Source organism: Excalfactoria chinensis, chromosome 8 (genome assembly GCF_039878825.1).
Source record: "Excalfactoria chinensis isolate bCotChi1 chromosome 8, bCotChi1.hap2, whole genome shotgun sequence".
Classification (NCBI taxonomy): Eukaryota; Metazoa; Chordata; class Aves; order Galliformes; family Phasianidae; genus Excalfactoria; species Excalfactoria chinensis.
In genome coordinates, this window is record NC_092832.1 from 488,994 (window position 1) to 510,912 (window position 21,919).

At 41.5% G+C, this 21,919-nt stretch overlaps 1 protein-coding gene across 4 annotated transcripts in view; it reads left to right on the plus strand.

The window, feature by feature from the left end:
* Positions 1-10,960, plus strand: part of HMCN1 (hemicentin 1) — a 183,331-nt gene extending 172,371 nt beyond the window's left edge. For 2 of the 4 annotated variants that reach the window (XM_072343164.1, XM_072343167.1), the window contains exons 100-105: positions 104-217; positions 531-656; positions 1,501-1,629; positions 8,221-8,340; positions 8,950-9,076; positions 9,572-10,960. In XM_072343164.1, the coding sequence (XP_072199265.1) occupies positions 104-217; positions 531-656; positions 1,501-1,629; positions 8,221-8,340; positions 8,950-9,076; positions 9,572-9,938 (983 nt within the window). In that variant the 3' untranslated portion in view covers positions 9,939-10,960. Of the gene's footprint in view, positions 1-103; positions 218-530; positions 657-1,500; positions 1,630-4,569; positions 4,921-8,220; positions 8,341-8,949; positions 9,077-9,571 lie in introns of all 4 variants that reach the window. The other 2 variants (XM_072343169.1, XM_072343166.1) reach the window with 2 other exon arrangements.
* The last annotated feature ends 10,959 nt before the right edge of the window (positions 10,961-21,919 follow it).

Genomic DNA, 21,919 nt, shown 5'->3' on the forward strand with positions numbered 1-21,919 from the left:
AGCTGAAAGCAGAGCCTGGAACATTGTTTAAACCAAAACCCTCTTTATCTAAATGATGACATGGAGACACAGTGATGATGTCAAAAGTTTGTCTTTCCAACAGATATTAATGAGTGTCAAGAGTCGAACTCCTGTCATCAGCATTGCTTCAATACCATAGGAAGTTTCCATTGTGGTTGTGATCCAGGATACCAGCTAAAGGGCAGAAAATGCATAGGTATGAATTAGTTTTGAAATTTCATTCCCTCTTCTCAGTGGAAATAGTTAAACAGTTACTTGTTACTCTATGTAACTTTATCCAAACCCTTTGTGAATGTAACTCCAACTCAGGATGACATCTTTAGTATATGTTCTTGAATTTGTAAAGCAGCACTAAAGTCTAGAGGAAGAGGAAGCTGAGTTGACTGATAAATGAGCTTGAAATGCTTCCAAATGCTTTATGATCACAACTAGATTATGCTGCTCTTTGGGAATAAAGATAAGGAGTTCACTTCCATTCCTGCTTTCTTTGCTTTTATTTTTTAAATAAGATATAAATGAATGCAGGCAGAATGTATGCAGGCCTGATCAGCTTTGTAAAAACACCCGTGGTGGCTATAAGTGCATTGAGCTGTGTCCAAATGGAATGACCAAAGCAGAAAATGGAACTTGTATTGGTGAGTAGTAACCTAGCGTGCTGTATGGTGATAGTAGGCATGGGGACAACAATGGATGGTTTCTGAAAGAAAAGTCTTTGTAGTGCATTGCCAATTACTAGAATTTGCACATATTAAGGCACAAACCATTTGATTTGTGGGAACACTGTCATTTAAATGTTCTTTAAATTAACTGGTGATAGAAAAATTGACACATCCTTTCCACTTAAAAGTTTTCTAGATTATATTTATTTGGACAGAGCAGCTACTAGAATTGGAAGCCTAAGATAAAAGTTTTGAAAATTAATGAAAAATTAAATGCAATAGAGGTGAAAAAATTGCGCATGTGCTCAAAATCTGCTTTCAGATTGTGCAGTGCTGGTTGTTTCACAGATCTGTAGTGTTACAGAGCAATTGCTGATCATGGTACCAAGTGAGAAAAGGCTGTTCAGAGGCCAGATCTATCTAGAGATCCAAACTCACTGTGGTTTAACTGCATTCCAACTGCAAGCCTATGGGATGAGGTTCTACAAGACCAAATGCCGGGTCTTGCACTTTGGCCACAACAGCCCCAGGCAGCACTACATGTGTAGGCCACTCTGAAAGAGTGGTCAGGCAGTGGAATGGGCTGCCCAGGGAGGTGGTGGAGTCACTGACCCTGAAAGTGTTCAAAGAACGTTTGGACATTGTGTTGAGGGCATGGTCTATTGAGAACTATTGGTGGTAGGTTGATGGTTGGGCTGATGATCTTGTAGGTCTTTTCCAACCTTGGTGATTCTGTGATTTACTACATGTGAAGGAATTTAAAGCTATAGGAACTGTCAAGAAAATATGTGACTGCTTCCTCTTGCCCTGTTGCTTGCAGACATCAATGAGTGTCATGATGGAACCCATCAGTGCCACTACAACCAGATCTGTGAGAACATGCGAGGGAGTTACCGCTGTGTGTGTCCAAGAGGGTATCGGTTACAGGGAGCTGGAAGGCCTTGTGTGGGTAAGCTGCACAGCCATGTTGTTGTCACCTGTTTGTTGCTGATACTTTTGGCTGTAGCATCCAACAGTACTTTGCTATTTGAAGACTATGCTACAAAGATAAATGTGCTTTGGAATTCGAAGTTGCTGTCTAAAATAAAGTGTCCCCATTAAACAGTCAAAACTAGATGATTCCAAACTGAGATCAGATCTGTGCTTTCAAAACAAAGTGTACAAGGGATGTGTATCTCAAAGGCACTGACAGATGGATGTGGCAAGCCAGTGCTCCATAGTAGGCTTAATTTATAAAAATCAGAGCAGGTCTGTTAGTTGATCAGAGAAATCTGGTTGGCTGTACATTGGTTGCATTGATTCACACCTGATGCCAGTCGATCAGGGAATGATGTGGATTCTCATAAAGGAGAATACTCAGAGGAAGTGTTTTGCAAGAGACATGACATACCCAGAGCCTCCCTCTGCCAATAGACATCACAACACCCTGTCTGCCTCCTGGAATTAGGTTTTCCAGTATGGACAGAGCAGAGGCTGATACTCATTTATGTCTCAGTGCTCCCTTTCTGACTCAGGTGGATCTCTCGAGAGAAGGAGGAATCTCCACAGGCACAGGAATGCTGACCTTATCACTACTCCCCCACACTATCTGTGTAGAACTCTTTGGCATTAAAATGTGCAGACCATCTACCCACACAAACAGAGTTTCACAGATACTGTCATAACTCTAATGTGAATAGCAGGAGAGTCTGTTTAACCTATGATGTCAGTGCAAGTATACAGAACACTTCCTCTGGCATTTCACAAACCCTAATATTTTGATTTATAATTTATGTTTGTGAAATATTTAAAATTCAATAGCTGATCCTTTCTGACTGTAATGATTTATAAACGAGGTATGTGATGCTTGGTGAAGTCGGTTCCAGTTGGTCTCTGTTTTGTATCAGAGAAACATTCCTCTTTGATGACTTCCTCAGGATTAGGTTTCATAAGTGATAAACAGCTGCTCTGGAGGATAGGATTTTTTTTCTTTTTAAGTGCCTAAGATTTTGGACTGCCAAAAGGCAGAGTGGAATGCTTTTTTTAATGGTTAAATTGCAGACAGTAACTGTTTGGCTGTGGACCAGACAGTTGTCTCTACTAAAATAAAAATCAATCCCAGACTCTTTAAAGTATATTAAAAGCATTTAAATTTCTTACAATAATAAGTTGGGTAAGGTTTAGGTTACAGGTTTTCACAAAATGTCAGCAGCTGTCCTAAAACTTTCTTCTAAGCAACAACCACTGAAAGCTCCCTCTTAAGTAAAATTAAATATGATCGTTGCGCTCCTTTGATTTATTTCTTTATCTGCTTAAAATGTTTGAAATATATATATATATACGAACGTATTAGTTCACGTGTTAATGAAAAGCAGGTTTTATTGTAACGCTTCCAATGAGCACACAGAGGAGCTGGAAAGTCTGTAGGACCCCATGCTGAAACAGGTGATTTGCATGCGGCTCCTTCGTGTTCTGCTTCTGATGTATATAGAGTCATTCGTGCAACAGTTCACAGTTGGATGGGGAAAACACACAGAGACGCATGTGTGCCCAATTATCCATGCTGTAACAGTTCTGTGAGCTGTATTGTATCTCAGCATATTATAGATGGAAGGGCATTATCAAAAGCTGTTATAATGCATTTCTGCACATGCAGGACTGTCCAGAATTGAAAATCAAATAATATTCATAAAGAAAGCTAGAAAAATTAGCTTTCTTTAGATAGTTTCAAGGTCATATTTCACTTGTTCTTGTAAAGATCTAGTATATTATGATGCATGATGAAAGGGATCCTGTCCCAGGAAGCTTTGGCTTACCAGTCAGTAAGCAATCTTTTTGCACAGGGATGGTGGTGCTGTGAATTCAGACGGCTGGCTGCATTCAATTTTGTTGATATTGCATAGGTTGCTCCTACAAAATAAATTGCTCTAGTTTTTTTCACCTATTAGTTGTTGCCTTATTAAAAATGATGCTTTTTTCTTTACCTGACAGTGTAACAGGTAATGTACTAGTTATGTGTTTATGACCTTGGAAAATACTGCAGTGCTCTGCAGTGATTATCCCCGAATTTCTGATTCTCAAAGCATTTAGTTGTTAATATTAAAAAAAAAAAAAATCAATACTTAATAAAAATGCATTCTAATATTTTCCTATGGTTCTAAACAGTATTACTTTTAAAATACTGCTAACGTGCATTTCTGCCTGTGGTTTGCAAGCAGTGTTCAGAATATGTTCAGAGAGGGCCAAAATGAAATGATAATGCTAGTTTAATGATGTTTCTACAACAGTAATTTAGACATAGCTAATTTCCAGCAATATGAAATAGTTAAACTGCTATTGAGTTACCGTTAAAATAAGCTTTAAATTCTAGTTTAAAAAATGCATGCCAATTAATAGACATGCTGTTATGTATCTTCATGTCGGGTTATTTCTGATCACTGCAGAGTCACATGTTCCTGCTTTGGTTTTGAGGATTTACTGCTCAGGTTGGTTCCATTACTTTGGATTACAATGTGAGGGAAACTGATTTGAACAGAGAAGAGGGATTCCCAAGAGAAAGAGAAATAACTCTGTTTTTGAATGGTGTAAAATTCCTAAGTACCTTCATACATTCTGCTAAGTCTCCAGACTCAGAGCTGGAAGGAACAGCAGCAGCATGGCAGTTAGCTGCACTGCCAGTGTTCATGGACAGGATAGAAAACCTGCCTGCTTGGTGTGTTCTTTGTATTTCACTGCCTTCAGGATCTCACTTCTGTTCCACAAACTGAGATATTATGTATGTGTATGTGTGTGTATATATATGTGTGTGTATGTATACACACACATACACACACACATTGTTATGTGTTGTTTTATCTTGTTTTTTTCCTTCCCACATGGTTTGTTGTTCTGGATCATGGCACATGAGCAGACATTAATGAATGTGAACAAGTGCCTAAGCCCTGTGCATTTTGGTGCACCAACACCCCCGGCAGCTTCAAGTGTATCTGTCCACCTGGACAACATTTATTAGGTGATGGGAAATCTTGTGCTGGATTGGAGAGATTGCCACATTCTGTTGCCTATTACAGTATCTATAACTATGCTCAGTTCTCCCCTGTGAAAGACAACTATCAACCTCAACAGTATTACAGGCACTCCTCAAGCTTCTACAGCTCCTTCTCAGAGTATAGGAACAGCAGAATACCTGTCTCCAGAACTAAAAGGAACATTAGAGAAACTTGTCCTGAAGGCTATGAGGCAAGAAGTGACAGATGTGTAGGTAAATGTCAGTCATGTCTATGCAATTCTCTTGCTTTAGTCCTTATTCTTAGGCTGCTGTTTCATATCTGTTAGAGACCTATGGTCTGTGGTGCTTTGTTATTTCATATTACCATGTTAAGTACTCAGCAAGTTATGCATGTCTTTGTTTCCTGGGCAGGATGTAGCAAAAATGTTTTCAGACCTCCTAATTGTGCTACTTGCTATGTAGTAGCAAATTGTTACCCTCTGTTCTTTTCATCCTGATGATGGTAGTTTACCTTTGCAAATTTTCTCTCAGTTAAAAAGCACCAGTAGCCCCCTCTGCATCAGGGATGTTGCTCATGTCATGCTCCCACTCGTAGTCTGGATCAAAAAGGGTTAGAATAAAGACTGTAGAATTGAATGCACTGAGACAGCACTGAGTTTAGTCATTGCTGTGTGGGCAGAAGGGGATAGAGCCAGTTATAATGCAATTCACTGAGCACTAGGGATAGATATGTGTAAACAGACCAGAAGTTCATCTGGTCAGCAAGAGCACTGCCATTTCTGTGTGCATGATGAGGAGGGCAGGGCAGTTATGGTAACGGGCACATTCTGCCCCAGGTTTTATTTATTTATGTAAGAGATGTGAGTGTGTTCTGAAACTTCACAAGACCAAAAGGAAACAAAGGTGTATTCCCGGGTTCGAATCCCCCCTGTGGCGCAAGTGGTAGAAGTGCCGCTCTGCTACACAGAAAACTCGAATCCCGGGAGTTGGACTCGATGATCTCTAAGGTCCCTTCCAACTCGCATGATGCTGTGATACTGTGATACTGTATGGCACCTCTCTTGTTCCCTTACTCCTTGCTCTGTGAGCATCTCTGAGGTTTTTCTGGAAGTCTGATTCCGCTCCTCTTGAAAAGGACGAGGGGAAACAGCCAGAAACTGGAGCATAGCAAGTTCCACACGAGTGCACAAGATCTTCTTTACGGTGAGGGTGACGGAGCACTGGAACAGGCTGCCCAGGGGGGGTTGTGTAGTCTCCTTCTCTGGAGATATTCAAGACCCGCCTGGACACCTACTTGTGCGACATGGTGTAGGGAGCCTGCTTTGGCAGGGGGGTTAGACTCGATGATCTCTAGAGGTCCCTTCCAACCCCTACAATCCTGTGATTCTGTGAAAGGTAAAAGGAGTAAAAAGTAAAAGGAATAATATCCTGCACTGTTCAGAAATGAAGTTCAAGAAAAATCATTTTTTTCCACCTTAACTCATGTTGCATCTTAAAAATATATAAGTAAAATTACTCAACTATTTTTTTAATAATACTGTTGAGTTCAAGACTAAGTATAGCACAGTCTAGGTATTACGAGAACTTTTTCCAGCATGTTTAACAGCAGTTTGTGCTGCTATAGATAAGTGCCTCAACCTGACATGTATGCCATAGGAGAGAAGGGCAGTATGCCTCCCAGATAAAACAGCAAGCTGAAGCTGGGTTCTAGACACCGGAGCTATTCCTATAATTATATAGCAGTGTGTAGTGTTGAAAAATGTGAATGCATTTGTATAAATAATAATTAAAGTTAGTCAGAGGTCAGATTAATTTTGTATTTATATTGTAATGACTTTTCAGTACACTTACAAATACAGCATGTTATGGGTATAGCTGTTAACTGAAAAAAACTTGGACTGCAGCCACTACTGCCAGAAACCTATGGTCCACAGCCCAGCTTTCAGTCTAAGTTAGTGAGCACTGCTGTAACTCTCCTTCATTGGAATAAACATGTAGATTTTAAATGTACTGTATAATGCAAAAAAGACATGCACATAATGCTTTTATTTCCAACAAGGTTCTTCGAGTAGAGAAACATAACAATTTGATAACACACAATTTCTTTGGTCACATCTGTTTCTCTTTTCCTTTTGCATTTTTACTGAATGCAACCCCTGTAAATTGGACACAGTAGGAAGAAGCAAAGACCTTATTTACTCTATATCACAGAATCACAGAATGACCCAGGTTGGAAGGGGCCTCAATCATGAAGCTCCAACCCCACTGCCAAACTTCCACATTTACTAGATCAGGTTGCCCAGGGCCCCATCCAACCTGGCCTTGAACACCTCCAGGGATGGGTCATCCACAACGTCCCCAGGCAGCCTGTTCCAGGACCTCACCACTCTCCTAGTAAAGAACTTCCCCCTGACATCCAACCTAAATCTTTCCTTTTTCAACTTAAAACCATTTCCCCTTGTCCTGCTGTAATAACTTTCAAAGAGTTTACTCCCCTCCTGGGTGTAGGTTCCCTTCAGGTACTGAAAGGCTGCAATGAGGTCACTCCGCAGCCTTCTCTTCTCCAGGCTGAACAAGCCTAACTCCCTCAGCCTGTCCTCATAGGGGAGGTGCTCCAGCCCCCTGATCATCTTCGTGGCCCTCCTCTGGACCCTTTCCAATATCTCTATGTCCTTCTTGTACTGAGGGCTCCACACCTGGACACAGTACTCCAGATGGGGCCTCACAAGAGCCGAGTAGAGAGGGACAATCACCTCCCTATCCCTGCTGACCACCCCTCTCCTGATGGAGCCCAGGGTACCGCCTGCATTTCAGTTATGCAAGTCTTAATGCATGCACATGGCAGTAACTTGCAGAGGAGTTCTGCTGCTCTCCTGACGTAGACAGACATTTCAAAAGAAGTAATGATTAGCTGTGATCTTTATCTGAATCATGTCAGTCTGCTTTGAAGATTTTAAATAGCGATCTGCTATTTATGCGTTTGAGAGGGAGGTTTTTTTTAAAAAAAAAAAAAAAAAGTTTAAAAGAGCATTTGAAGAGCATTTATGAGTGTTGTTGGATAGTGAGCTTAATTCAGCATGAGAGCAATCAGTTTGGAAAGGAAAAAGCTGTGCCCAAGGAGGGATGAATTGTAAGAACATTTCCCTGAGTGAGGGCCTCCTCTGAAGAGAGAACTGATCCAGGCACTTCCTTAATATGTTGCCTAAAATGTTACTATCAGGCAGCTCAGCATCCTGGGACAAGACTGTACCCCTGTGTCCTTTGTAGGTTTGTGCAGTTTGCTCATCCCCTTGTTGCCAGGGCTCCATATCAGAGGGGTCTCTCAGCTCAGAGAGAGACCTATTAAGGCTGCTAACAAAAAGGGAAAGCTTTTAATTCTGTAAATTAAACAGAAGCAGGTAAGTTAGGAAAGGTTTGCTAGTTTTAGACATTCAAGCTCATTACCAAAAGCAAAAAGATCCCCATGTGTTCCACGACCTCTTCCCACATGCTTGTACACAAACAGGGCATCAGCAGTCTTGATGTTTATGTTTTTGTGTTTCTTTCTGACAGACATTGATGAATGTGAAGCCAGAGATGCATGCCAGCATGAGTGCAGGAACACCCTGGGAAGTTACCAGTGTGCTTGTCCCCCTGGTTATCGTCTTATGCCCAACAGCAAAACCTGCCAAGGTATAGAAATCTCTTTGAGAGTGCACACATGTTTGTAAGTAAATGTGTTACAAATTATGTTTGGTGTTTATTTTAAACAGTTGCTGAATTTCCTTTCTGAGATACAGTGTTCAGCACTTAATAAAACATCAGCAAATTAGACAAGTGCAACTTATTATTCTCTGATGTTTCCTTACATGCACATTTAACTCCACACAAGGACACAGCAGCTCTGTGGTCAAACCCAACTCTTCATCTGTTGCGGTCAAAAAAAAAAAAAAAAAAAAAAAAAAAGTACTGTTACATTTTTGTTGCACCAAAAAACAATTAATTTACCTCTGTTGAAAAGACAACTATAGTTGATCTTGTGTAGTGATTGCAGGGCAGGTAGCACAGTACGCTGTCCTACACAGAAATGAAATGCCAAGCCAGTTGGCTCAAGTCACTGGATCTAGTAGCTTCAGTTCCTCCAGGAGCAAGGCTGAGTTCTGAAGGATTCTGTTCTCACCTGTGTGTAGAGGCACCTGCAGTCCCTCTGCCATCTACTCACTTTGCTGATCCAGCCACTTCTTATTTCTCTTAAATCCCTCCCAGAACCAGCTACTGATTGTGTACCTGTTTTCTTCCCAGACATAGATGAGTGCCTTGAACAGGACACTGACTGTGGATCAAGCCGGATGTGCTTCAACATGAGAGGGAGCTACCAATGCATAGAGACACCTTGCCCACCAAACTACCAGAGGGAGCCTCTTTCTGGGTATGCTGATTTTTTGGACCTTTAGGTCTTGCTTTCCCACACACCCTGAACTCACATGCTTAACCTTTAATCATAAGAAGGATCTTTATCTAAGTGCAAGTGATATCAGCATTGCTTATTCTTGCAAAAACAGTAAAGCATTACAGCTGAGAGCAACCACATTCTGTGCTTCTTGTGCAATGAACCAAGAAGGGTGGGTCCAGGCAGAATCTTTCAATTTGAATGGAAATAGCTCCAGAATGGCTTCTTACTGAATGCACCCCAGCAGGCTTTGATTCTTTCTGCTGATTCAGCTTAATTCCTTTCTCAGCAGTGGGGCTAATTTTGCATCTCTTCTCCAGCTTACTTCTGTAAAGGAGTGACCCATAAATACTGCATTGGATTAGCTCTGTTGAGAAGCCCAAGTCTGCATACTGCAGCATGATAAATAGGCAACAACTTCAGCCTATATAGCAAGTATGGGAATAGAACTTAATGTGCTCTGTTTTTGCCCAGGTTCTGTCTCAAAAACTGCCCGGACAATGATTTGGAGTGTGCCCTGAGTACCTATGCCTTGGAATATAAATTTGTCTCCCTCCCCTTTGGCATAGCTGCTGGTCAGGATTTAATCCGGCTGGTTGCCTATACGCAAGATCAGGTCATGCATCCGAGGACAACTTTCTTAATGGCAGATGAGGAGCCATCAATCCCATTTGCCCTGCGAGATGAGAACTTGAAAGGAGTTGTGTTCACCACCAGACAGCTGCAAGAGCCGAAGACTTACCACATGAGAGTCAGAGCCTTGTCCTATGGTGTTGATGGAAATATTGAGTATCAGACAACTTTCATTGTCTATATAGCAGTGTCAGCCTATCCGTATTAAACATGCAAACTACTTGAGAGTAATCACAGTATTTTAACCACATTCATACATGCTGATGGGTATTACCACTTCAGACGGATCCTACTGTCTGCCTACGGTTGTAAACCATGTAACTTGAAAATGGTGCTAAGCTCTTTTCTTCTTCCTTCCCCGAGGCTACTCATGCAGTCCCATTATTCCAATTCTGGAAGAAAATCCGTGGCTTTGAGGACCTGCTACTAATTCCTGTATTTTTTACACCGGAGCAGTCATTTTTCACGGCTGAACAGGGTGAATTATGAGCTGATGTAAGTATAGTCAAAAGCAGTGAGCAAGGAGCAGCCTCGGTAAAAAGCAAGTGAAGAAATGCTAACTAGAAGAAATACTAGTTTAATGTGGTCTGCATATCTTAAAAGTTCCTAAATGTGTTACAGTTTTAGATGTATTAGATTTTTTTGTATCAAATACCTGATAGAATTAGGGCTGTATATGTATTATATCACATGCTCAGAAAAACCTAAATGCCACTATAATGGTGCCAGTGCTGAAATGTCGTAGTAGTGAAGTTTCTTTTCAGCTAAAGAGTCTACCATAGAATTTGGAACTGGTATGTTTGTTCTCGGTGCAGTTTTAGGGATGTCAGTGTAGTCTGGAAGAAAAAGTAAACAACATGGCTTCTTCTGTTTTATAAGCAGGTATTTTATAACTGTTTTGTTGTTTTTTAACTGACATTCTGGTGTAGCCATTTATTTAGCTCAAAACTGTGTCCATTTCACTACTCCCAAATCACTTAAAATATTTTGGTTTTTATTTTCTTCAAAATTTTCTTCCAAAAGACATAGTAAGTTTGCTTCAATAATGTCAATACACTGTACACAAGTAATTTTGCCGAGATGTATTCTATTTTTATGGAAGCGTGTATATGTTTTTTCTACATTTATTTTCTATGCAGTATCTCAAGAGTGTTTTACAGTTAAGTTTTCATAAAAAGTACGTTGCCAGTACATTGGAAATAATCAAAATAAAGGTTCCCATTGCCTTTGAGATTGCTGCATGTTTTATCTTCGAAATTATTTCTTATGTGTAAAGCACTTACCTTTAGTGTCAGTGGAGAAAGCAAAAGATAGGGAGGGCTGCAGCACACTGGGAACTGCTTAAAAAAATCAATGAAGAACATTGAGATTAGAACCTATTGGAAATCACAGTTTTAATTGTGAAACTTTAGCAGTTTTTCAGACAGTGTCAGAAAGAAATGCCAACAAAAGTTCTTCTGTCGCCATTCTCAAGAGAGGTTGAAGTAAAGACTTGGTTTCATGTGTTTTATGGTTTGGCCCAAGAATGACTCATTCCATTAACTACCGCCAGGCTTCAGCCATTTACCTTCTACCTGGCACTTAAGATTATCACCTGCATTCAACTACATTTTCAGTGACAAAGTGTTCCTCAATGGAATTCTGAGTTTATGCTTTCCTACCACTTACAACCCCTACTTAAAGCCCTTCCAGTTTTCTCATCTTTCCCTGGAAATCTGCACGCAGGAGGGTGAGCTCCTTTAAAAGGATTTCCTTTTAAAGGAAAATTGCAAGGAGCTGGAGCAACTGCAGGACTTATTGCAGGAGCTGAAGGAACCACAGGGTTGGAGTGTCAGCAGGGTCTGTCGCAATGCTCAGAGCACCTACAGGACCTGCTGCAGAGACTATCACAGGGGTTGGAGGGTCTGTTGCACTGTCATCAGATCCAGAGGTATTCTCATCCCCATGAGGATGCTGAATAGTGTTGAAGAGAGCCCGACAGGCAGAGGCCAGCCCCCAACATGTGGCAGTGGTTTGTGCCTCTCTAGGATTGCCAGGGTGACAGCAAACCTTTTCAAAATATTCTACTAGTTTTTCAGGATTCTGCAGTTGTTCAGAGGCTCAGAGTTGAGATGAAAATATCTACTAGGACAGAGAAAAGGAAAAGGATAATTGTTGCAACAATAAATATATATGAATGCATATAACAAGTGATGCACAAGCAATTGCTCACCCCCTTCCCCCCCTGATCCTATGAGATGAACTCTCACCCCCTTCAAAACTCCTTCCAGACAATGTCATATGGCATGGAATATCCCTTTGGCCAGTGTAAGTCAGCTGTCCTCACTGTTCCCTTCCAGCTCCTTGGGCCCTTTTTCTGCAAATGGCCTTGGCTTTGTGCAGCACTGCTCAGCAGCAGCTATAAACATTGGTGCGTTATCAGCATTGGTTTTCTCCTAGAACCAAAACACAGTGTCATACCAGGCACTCTGAAGAAAACAATTCCACACCAGCTGATACTAAGACAAACCTACAGGAAATTACCCATGGAGGTGCAGCATTTTGCAAGAAAAATTGTGCAATTCCTTCCAGTTCCTTCCTGGCAGCAGAATAAGGCACAAAGCAGAGCCAGGGGAATGAAGCCTAGGCCAGGTGCCAGAGGGAGAGAGACCTTCACAGACCACCAGCGCACACAGTGGCGTCCGGGAGACAGGAAATTCTCTGCCAGCTGCTTTTCAGTGCTGGCTGAGCATGAAAGCTATCAAACACGGCAATAAATCAGTGCAGAATCCATAGCACCTTGGGTTACAGGAAAATAAGTTAGCAGGAGGGAATGATACTCACTCAGAACACATAGGAGTAGCAGTGCCTGGAAAGGCAGTGACCGCGTGCCAAGTGCAGTCCAGGCAGCCAGTACTAAACAGAGCAGACAGCCAATGAGCAAAATGCCCAGCATCACTTTCACACAGCATAGCACTTGCAGCTGGGCTGCTCACAGGGTACAGTGGGGCTCTGGCACCTTGTGCTTCCAGCAGTGTTTAGTTCTCACAGTGCTGGAGTGGGTGCGTGGCACATTGCAGCCATGTTTACCAACACTGTGAGGCCTGAACACCCAGCAGCTAGCCTATGCACAGCCAGATCTCTGGATGGCACTTGGTGAGCTGAGCTCCTGCACAGCCACTCACAGATAGAGGCAGACAGAGAAGGAGAAATGTCCTTTAACCTCTTACACTAGTTCACCTGGGAAGTTCTGACCAGTCACATGAAAAAGGCATTAGGAACTCAAACGAGTTCAGAGCTATTCATTGTTCAGAGCAGAGACCTAGAAGCGCAGTGGGCATCTGGGGAATCTCCATCCCTGACAGCAACCTGGACAAACCTGGGGGCTGCAGGTCACAGCTCAGTGACCGAAGGCTGCGGCTATGACAGGTATCTATGAGCAGAAGAGTTCCTATGGCAGCCCAGAGGGGGCAGGAGGCTGCAGGCACACAGGACATGGAAGTAAGCTGTTTCCTTCAGAAAGAAGGAAACTCAATATGCACACATAGCCATTGCCTCAAGTGCTGGCAACTCCTCTGCTGAGGGTCACAGTGACAGACACAGCTCTGCATGGCAGCAGGAGCAGGGCACCTTGTGTTGCCTGGAACAGTGAACTAGGCAGTGCTTGTGTTGCTTCAAGGCACACACAGTGCATGCAGCACTGCAGGCTGACTTGTTATCTCTTCTGAGTTTGTTCCATCTGCTACGAAACTGTTCATGCATACCTTCTCTCCCATCACACCACAGATAATGATAGAGAAGGCATAGAATTGTTGACATGCCATAGCTACATACACTGGCAGTGACAAAAAGCAGACTGCTTTTTGTCTTGTATCTCTGTACTAGGCAGCAGATAATATCAGAAATGAACCACAGCAGCCCCCAGCGGATATCCTGCACCCAGGCTGCTCCTTCTGCTACTGGGGAAGGAGGAGAGAGGAGTGTGATGGGCAGCAATCAGCCATGTAGTGATTTTAAAACTGTGTCCTTCTGAAGGCTGGCAACAATTTGGGAGAGCTTCTTGAGTAAAACATGTGAGAAGCAAAAACATGGCTTGCAATAGGGAGTAAATTGCAATCGGCAATAAAGGGAAGAGCTAACTCACACAGGGAGTTATCAAGAGGTATCAAGAAAAACAGCAAAGTATCTTGAAATTCAGTGTGATGCAGCTGATGTTACTGACTAGCTTAAATTTAGAGAAGACGTTCAGAGAAGGCATTCAGAGGCAGGAGCTGAGACTCTCTTGAAGCATGACTGAGAGGGTGTGCTGCCAATGACATTGCACCATGGATGTGACGTGCTGGGGTACCAAGAAGTCAAAAGGGCTGCGCAGGCTGTGCTGCAGTCAGACCTGCATAGGGAATGCCTGGGGAGCGTGCAGAGAAGTGGGGTCTGCGGGTAGCATTTGGCCTAGCAAGGCCCAGCTCTCTGCTGCAGGGAACTGGCAGCAGGTTGCCTTTGGCAGGCACTGAAATTCAGATGTGAATAATGTTTTAAAGAAGATGGCGATACATAAAATATCCTAAGTTTCCAAGTGAAGTTAAAGTTACTCTCCCAACAATCTTCACAAGTATTGGGCACAGGTATTTAGCCAGGATGCCTCCAGCATCTGAAAAACAGATCTAAAATGTGAGGATGAAAAAGGTGGGAGAAAATGAATTCCCAAATAGCACAGAAGCAAAAAGACTATCATAGTTCTTTGCTGAAGGCTGGCTAATGAACAGGAGCCCTCTGATCCAGGAGGAAAATGCAGAGTGCTCTGGTGCAACTGTGAGTGCCTGAATTTGAAGAAACAAACATCAAAAACACAGTACAGGGGCCTCAGCAACAAACCAGAGCAGACAGGACATTGTTGTACCAGAAAAGCATGAGATCTGCATAAACGTGCTGGCATTTCATCTCATGGGGACAAATCTGTCACAACAGAAAGCTGATGAGGAGGAGATTGGCTGCAAAAACATTTGACTCGTCACCTCCATTTTCTGCTGCAGGGAACTTGCTCTTGAATATAAACCCTGTAAATAACCCAGATTACGTCAAATATATTCATCCTACCTCATCCCTGTTTGCTAACCAGATTAGCTCACAAATCTTCAAATATTTGCTAACCAACAAATTTCGTTAGACAGCTCTTCTGTGTTCTGACCTTTTTTGGCAGCAAGTATTTGTGGTTTGCTTGCTGGTTCCCTTGTGATTGCTCTCAGCGATGTGGACACTGCTAGAGAACCTTACACTGGGTGTAACCCTGCAAAGCCTTACCCAAAATATTACAACTAACATCTCGTAGTTCGTGGTTTGGAAAGTCTGAGGATGTTAAAGCAATGATGTCCTTCAGCAGATGAGGCCATATCACAGAAGAGTTTCGCGTTCACCAACTGCAGGAAGGTAATGCCACGATATCTTTACAGTGTACACTGCAACTTGACCACGGACAAACAGCTGTCAGTGATTTCCAGACAGTCACCACAAGTGGAAGCCAGCCACAACCTTTCTAGAAAACCCCAAGACTTCTTGAATTGGAGATCTCATCTAATCAAAATCTCTCTTAATCATTCAAACGGCCCTCACTATATACTATGAAAAAGTACAAAAATTTCTCTTAAGTTCCTTAGGCTGATGTAAAATGGATATTCCTGGTAGACGTATGAGAATTATAACAAGAACAGGAAGGATACATCATAGAACGAATTAATGCAGCAATAAAAACAAAACAGTCTAATGAGCAGTGACTCAAAGTACTCTGCCTTGCTGAGAAATAGCTTTCTGGGACGGAAGGCTTTTATCTGAACAGTTGGGCTCAGCAGATTTTTAGAAACTAGTCATTGGTTACTTACAAAGCTTTGCTTAAATCATATAGCACAGGTTTTGATTCCCTCTTTTGTGCTACAGACAAATTAATAGAAAATAGTCAGCCTGAAAGATGAATAGCTCTATGCCAAGGATCTCTAAGCACTTAAAGAACTGAGAAAATCCCATACATTTTTCTTCTAGCTGAAATAAACTCAGCCTCTGACATACCCTGATGGATGGATGATGGCAAAACTAAAACAGTCTTCTCAGTGGCTTTTCTCCCAGCCTTTTCCTCTTCAAACAAATATTTTAGATACTTTCAACAACGTAGACACCATCCTCAGGTAATATATTTAGTCTGAATTGCACTGAAGTCGGAGGTTTTTTTTTGTATACATGAAAACAACATGGCTATGTATAGAAAGTTATGTAGGTTGCTCTGAAAGTAACATCTCATATTTATTTCCCTGGAAATTACAACAAATACAATGAGAACAATAACACTGTTTGGTAGAACAGATTCTCAGCTAAAGAATAACATTGTTCAACACAGTGCCCATCATTAACTATCCATTTTTGCCGGTGATGAATAGGAGCTTGCGTGCCACACCAGTAAAAGCCTGCACCAGTAGAGATGACCCACTGTCTCTGTCACCACTGCTGAAAAACACCACCTACCCTTCAGTGTGCTCACATCCACTGCTTGGTCTCCATAAACGTTCAGCAAATGCTGAATGTCAATCGGTGCCATATTTTTCCCACATGGAGGGATTCAATGGCATATTTTTGTTTCATACACACTTCTGAGACAGACATCATTCTGTCAGACTGTCCCTCTGCTGCCATTTGCCACACAGCAACAGCTTGTAATGGTGTATAGGTGGGAAGGTTCAATCTCTGTTTCTGTCCCACCAATATCTACCTCTGATATCATGCACCAATATCTTACAATAGGAGGCAGCCCTCCAAAATTCAAAAGATTTAAATTTTATCACTCTGTGGTGGTAAATTAAGGGTAGACATGGCAATGTTCTGCAAAGGATGAAGGGGTGTTGTAAAATAAAGAGACTAATGTACTCCTCACATCTTAAGCAGCTAGACAACAAAAGGGGTAAACCATGCACCTCAGGTGGTTCCAGATTAGAAAAAGGAAGAAAAAAATCCTGCCCAAGTCTGGTTTCATAACGTTCCTTAAGTAGTGAAAGACATTGATTTGGAAGCAAGGACTGTAGTCGGTAGACTGAATTATCACAACAAAGGAAAAGGATCTCTCCTCTTGCTAGATGCACTCAGAAGACATTAACTCATATTTTTAGGTTAAGCCTGAGCAACATGAACAGCACAAGCAGCACAAACCAGGCATTATTAAAAAAGCTCTGCTGGCAATAGCAACATCAATGTAAGAGTTACTTGGTTAACTTTCTTCTGCAGCTTTCAACAGAGATTATGTAGGTAAATTACTTGAATGCACCCACATATTATACAGTGGGGTTTGTTAAATCTGTTTTTGCCCTATTTAAAAATAAATTTAACTTGAAGGATGAGCAACAGTGCTTGTAGATTGGAATATCTGGTTTAAAAGTCCGCAATCTGCCAGAGTCTTGTGAAAGAGTAATAATTACAAATAAACGTTTTTGCAGCTTTACACCAAGACAGTGATTATAATAAATGTAAAAAACTTAAAAAACAAAAAACAAAACAAACAAACAAACAAAAACAACAACAAAAAAAAAAAAAAAAAAAAAACAACAAACAGAAGTAACACCACATCCTCAGAATCCTCACTAAGCAGCCACGATTTCTGCAGTTCTCTCCCAAGTCGTAAGCGAACTACTGTCCTGGCATAAGGCTAAGATTCCAGGGGGTGAACATACACATTGTCTGCAGAACATTAAAAGGGAAGAAAAGAACAGTTTATCATGCTCTGTGGATGTCTTCATGCTCCAGTGAGAATATTCTTGCAGTCATAAATGAAATGACTGATGGTTAATGCACACTTTCTCACACTTTCCTATTTAGTAATGTGATTTTGCTACAAAATACATGAATGTGGAAAGCTGCATTTAAATGATTAGATGTTATCTTAAGCTGGTATTTCAGACAGATACTACAGCACGACACTGAAGGTTAACATCTTTGTCTCTAAGGAGATATAAGTTTAAATTTTGCTTCGGTTTCATAATTGGTTTTAAAAACAACTTTCAACAATACAATCAACATCATTCCTTCTAATCCCAAAATTCTGGATGAGAACTGTGTTGAACAGCAAGAAATTCTAAATTCTCCATAATACTTTATTTTCTACATCCCATAGCTTTTAGCCTGCAGTGGTGCATACTGTTTTTTCTTACTCTCACTCTCATAGAAGTCTATACTGCTGAAATGTTGTGATCACAGAATCACAGAATCACAGAATCACAGAATCACAGAATGACCCTGGTTGGAAGGGACCTCAAGGATCATGTAGTTCCAACCCCCCTGCCTAGCAGGGCCACCAAACATACGTCTTTACTAGATCAGGTTGCCCAGAGCCCCGTCCAACCTGGTCTTGAACACCTCCAAGGACGGGGCATCCACAACCTCCCTGGGCAGCCTGTTCCAGGACCTAACCACTCTCCTAGTAAAGAACTTTCCCCTAACATCCAACCTAAATCTTCCCTCTTTTAACTTAAAACCATTTCCCCTAGTCCTGCTATTATCAGCCCTTTCGAAGAGTTTGCTCCCCTCCTGGGAGTAAGTTCCCTTCAGGTATTGAAAGGCTGCAATGAGGTCACCCCGCAACCTTCTCTTCTCCAGGCTGAACAAACCCAACTCCCTCAGCCTGTCCTCATAGGGGAGGTTCTCCAGCCCCCTGATCATCTTATGATCTTATGATCTTATGATGATCTCTTGTGATGAGCAAGAGAAAGCCACCAGGAGAACCAGGAAGCTCACAGAAGTATAAGAACCAATTTCAGAGGAAAAAGAGATTTCCCCTCCACTCCTTCAACACTAATCTGCTAAGAAGGAAACTACCCTCAGCAGGAAAGGGATTTGAGCAGAATATCAGCTCCAGTGTCAGGAAGCTGGAAATGACTCTTGTTGCTGCTTTGTGTAATTGTGTAATGGTAAAGTGTTACTGGCTGCCCAAACAGGACTCCTCATCAGATGGTCATGATACTCAACTTAGTAAATGGAAACAAATCACATCCATTTACAGTGAAGTAATGTCTCTAAAGAAACCATCCTCACTCTGCAGTCCTATGGCAGACCAGCAGCAGGTTAACAGTAGAGCAAGAGTAGATCTCACTCTTACATTCTGCTCATGCAGACCAGGACCACAGTTGAGGGGCAGCAGAAAGACACTCCTGCATCATTCACAGCTGCTGCAGCCTTTCACCGCATTCGAAATCAGATCAGATATTAGGAAAAATCTCTTATCCAAAGGCACTGGAAAAATCTGCCCAGGGAAGTGTTGGAGTCATTGTCCCTGGAGGTGTGGAGCTGGGTCACTCTGGGAAATGCTTTCCTAGGCATGGTAGGGATGGGCAGACTGTTGGACCTGATGATCTTAGAGGTCTTTTCCAACCTTAATGGTTCTATAAAAAAGCATCAAGCTCCACCTCAAGCTTGTCTGATGGGAAGGCTCTTTAAAACCCTCAGCAATACAGTCCTTAGGAGACTTGCTATAATTTCCTGCCTCATTTTGCTTACACACTGCTTTGAACTGTTTGACTTTAGGCTATTGTTTTCCTTCAGCTCCAGTAACCCTCTGCAGCTCAGTCTTCCCAGTCTGTACCGCCTGGAGGTATTTATACACAAAAATCAAAGCCCTTTTCTGCTAGAATTAACAAGCCAAACTCTTTTAAAGAGTTTCCTCCTGCATTCTTCCGTTACTTTGTCTGTTACCACAGCCCCTCTTCTCACCCGTCATAGTTTCAGTACCATGCACACAAGCAGTTCAAAATGCTCACAGTGTTCCAAACAAGACCACAGTATTTAGTTAATATTTTTATTTTCTTCACTTTCACTGGATGGAGGACACTGAAGCCCTTAGGTGTTCTGGGCTAAATATCATCAGAAAATCTTGACAACATGTCACAATAACGGCAGAGTTTTATCTGGCCAAATAACAAACTTCTCTGAGCAATCTGAGCCCTCAGCAGGCGAACATTAGGGCGTTACCATGAAGTAAGGCAGAGTCATCAGCCCAGGACGGTGCTCTGGAACATAATGTTACAAATATAACATTACCCCTAAAACCATGCCAAACTCCTGCAAGCTCTGCAAATTCCACAACCCTCTTATTCAGCCCCTGTAGATTCTCAAGGACAAAACAACACACTATCTATCTGTTGGCAGAGGGAGTTGTTCCCCTCATGACTGTATATTCCAGTTAGTCTTGCTGCCTACAATCTGGTAGCTGATTAGTGATGCTAAACTGTATTTCTCACACATCCTGTGTCTGCAACCCAGCCCGTTACCATCAGTGCCACGCTGGCTGAAAAAACCAGTACCTCATCTCCACCCATAATGAAACATTCATTTATGCTTTCAATGCCTCTCAGTCTTACATTCTCTATGACCTCCTTGCTCTTTACTACTCTGGATTCAAGCTTTCCTGTAACACTGCTGCTAAATTTCACATGGAGATATGAACTTTCAAGTTTACCTTGGTTGTTCCAGTTTGTCACTGGATCTAATAATGCATCTGATCAAAACAGAAGAGTTTCTTTCTCCTCAACTACCAACACTGGCTACCTATTTCAGTTCTGATGTGAAACAAAAGGGCTCATCAGATACTTACATCACATAGAAAGAGGGCAATCAGATAGTAGTGCCAGTCTGTCCTTCATGTTTTCTCAACAAATATGATAGGTCCAAAATTTCAGTGATCTCAACAAACCCTGAAAACAATATTCAGATTTGTACATATTCTGAAACTCCTTTAGAATGTGAAATAACTTCATTTTTACATTTCTCCTGGGAATCTGCAGCCATTGTCATGTTTAAAATCTATCACATACAGAGAAAGAAATGTCTTGGATTCTTTGTAGTATTTTCACTAAGTAGTAAATTAAAAGGAAGGAATACATTACCACATCTAATATTTTAGGCACATATGTTGATGCTAAATCTTTCTGCTTTAAATGTCTCATGATTTCACGCTAAAACAGATTAATTTAGAACAAATACAAGACATTCACAGGAGATCTATTTTTTATCTGCAAATACAACTTGTGTATCATTGTTAAATTCTAAGATCAATTTCAGAAATTGAATGTAGTCCACCTGCTTTAGCAGCTTCATCCTTACATCCGCCCTAATAAATCTTCCTAGTGGTAGATGTCAGACCTTCCAGATACCATTTCAAAAGTGTGGAACTCACACTCATCTAAAATTACTTTTATCTAAAAGCTAAGCTGAACATTTTGAATGAATTTCTTTTCTAAGGAGACTGGCAGAGTTAGAGCACATCCCTAACTGAAATATGTTACAGTCCTAGATACTTGAAATGGGTACTCAGCATACTCAAAGAAAAATCAAGGAAGAAAGAGATGAATCAAGACATCAAGAGATCCAAATTTCTGTTGAGCTTGATATGAAAGGTTAAGAAAACTGAATGAATTCCTATCATCCAGATAGGATCTCCCATTATGTGCTAATATTAGACTGTTAGATGTTAGATGTACACGGTGAGAATTTTTTCTTGTCTGTTCAGAAAAGCATTTAACGGGTTCTGAAAATATTACAAGAATATTACTAAGAAAAACATGGTACAGCCCCCCGCTGTAATCCCTACAACTACCAGTCCCATTTAACACTTAGAGCTTTAAAAAAGTTGTCACTGGAATTCTTGGAAATGTTATAGTTCTAAAGCATGACCCACCCTCAAGCATAGCTGAACCTGGGGAAGAATTTCAAGATTAGTTCAGATCCCCAGCCCTGACAGCAGCTTTTAGTTATGGTAGCCCAGACTGTAAGAGTGAATAGTCCAGGGGAGGACAAAAACAGAACTCCCTGTCAGGACCATTCATGCTTCCATCTACTTGTGCCCATGACAGTCAGGTAATTTAACAGACTTCCAGATTTCTAACAACTAATACTCACTGCAGTTCTAATCTCAGATTAATGATATGCAAACAGAGACCAGTGTCCCTAAATTTCCTGACAGAGCAGAATTTTCCTCATTTCATCCTGCAACTCCCTCAGAATGCCAGGATAAGAAGCTTGTCTTTGCTGCCAGCTATTCCAAGTCAGACTTAGATAAGCACTGCACAACCTATGCTGTAATACAGCCTCACTGAATAGTTTACATTTTCAGAATGATCTTATTTGTTGCAAACATCTGCCACAGAAGCTTTCCTTACTTGAGACAATGCCATTTCTTGCACTCTGTGT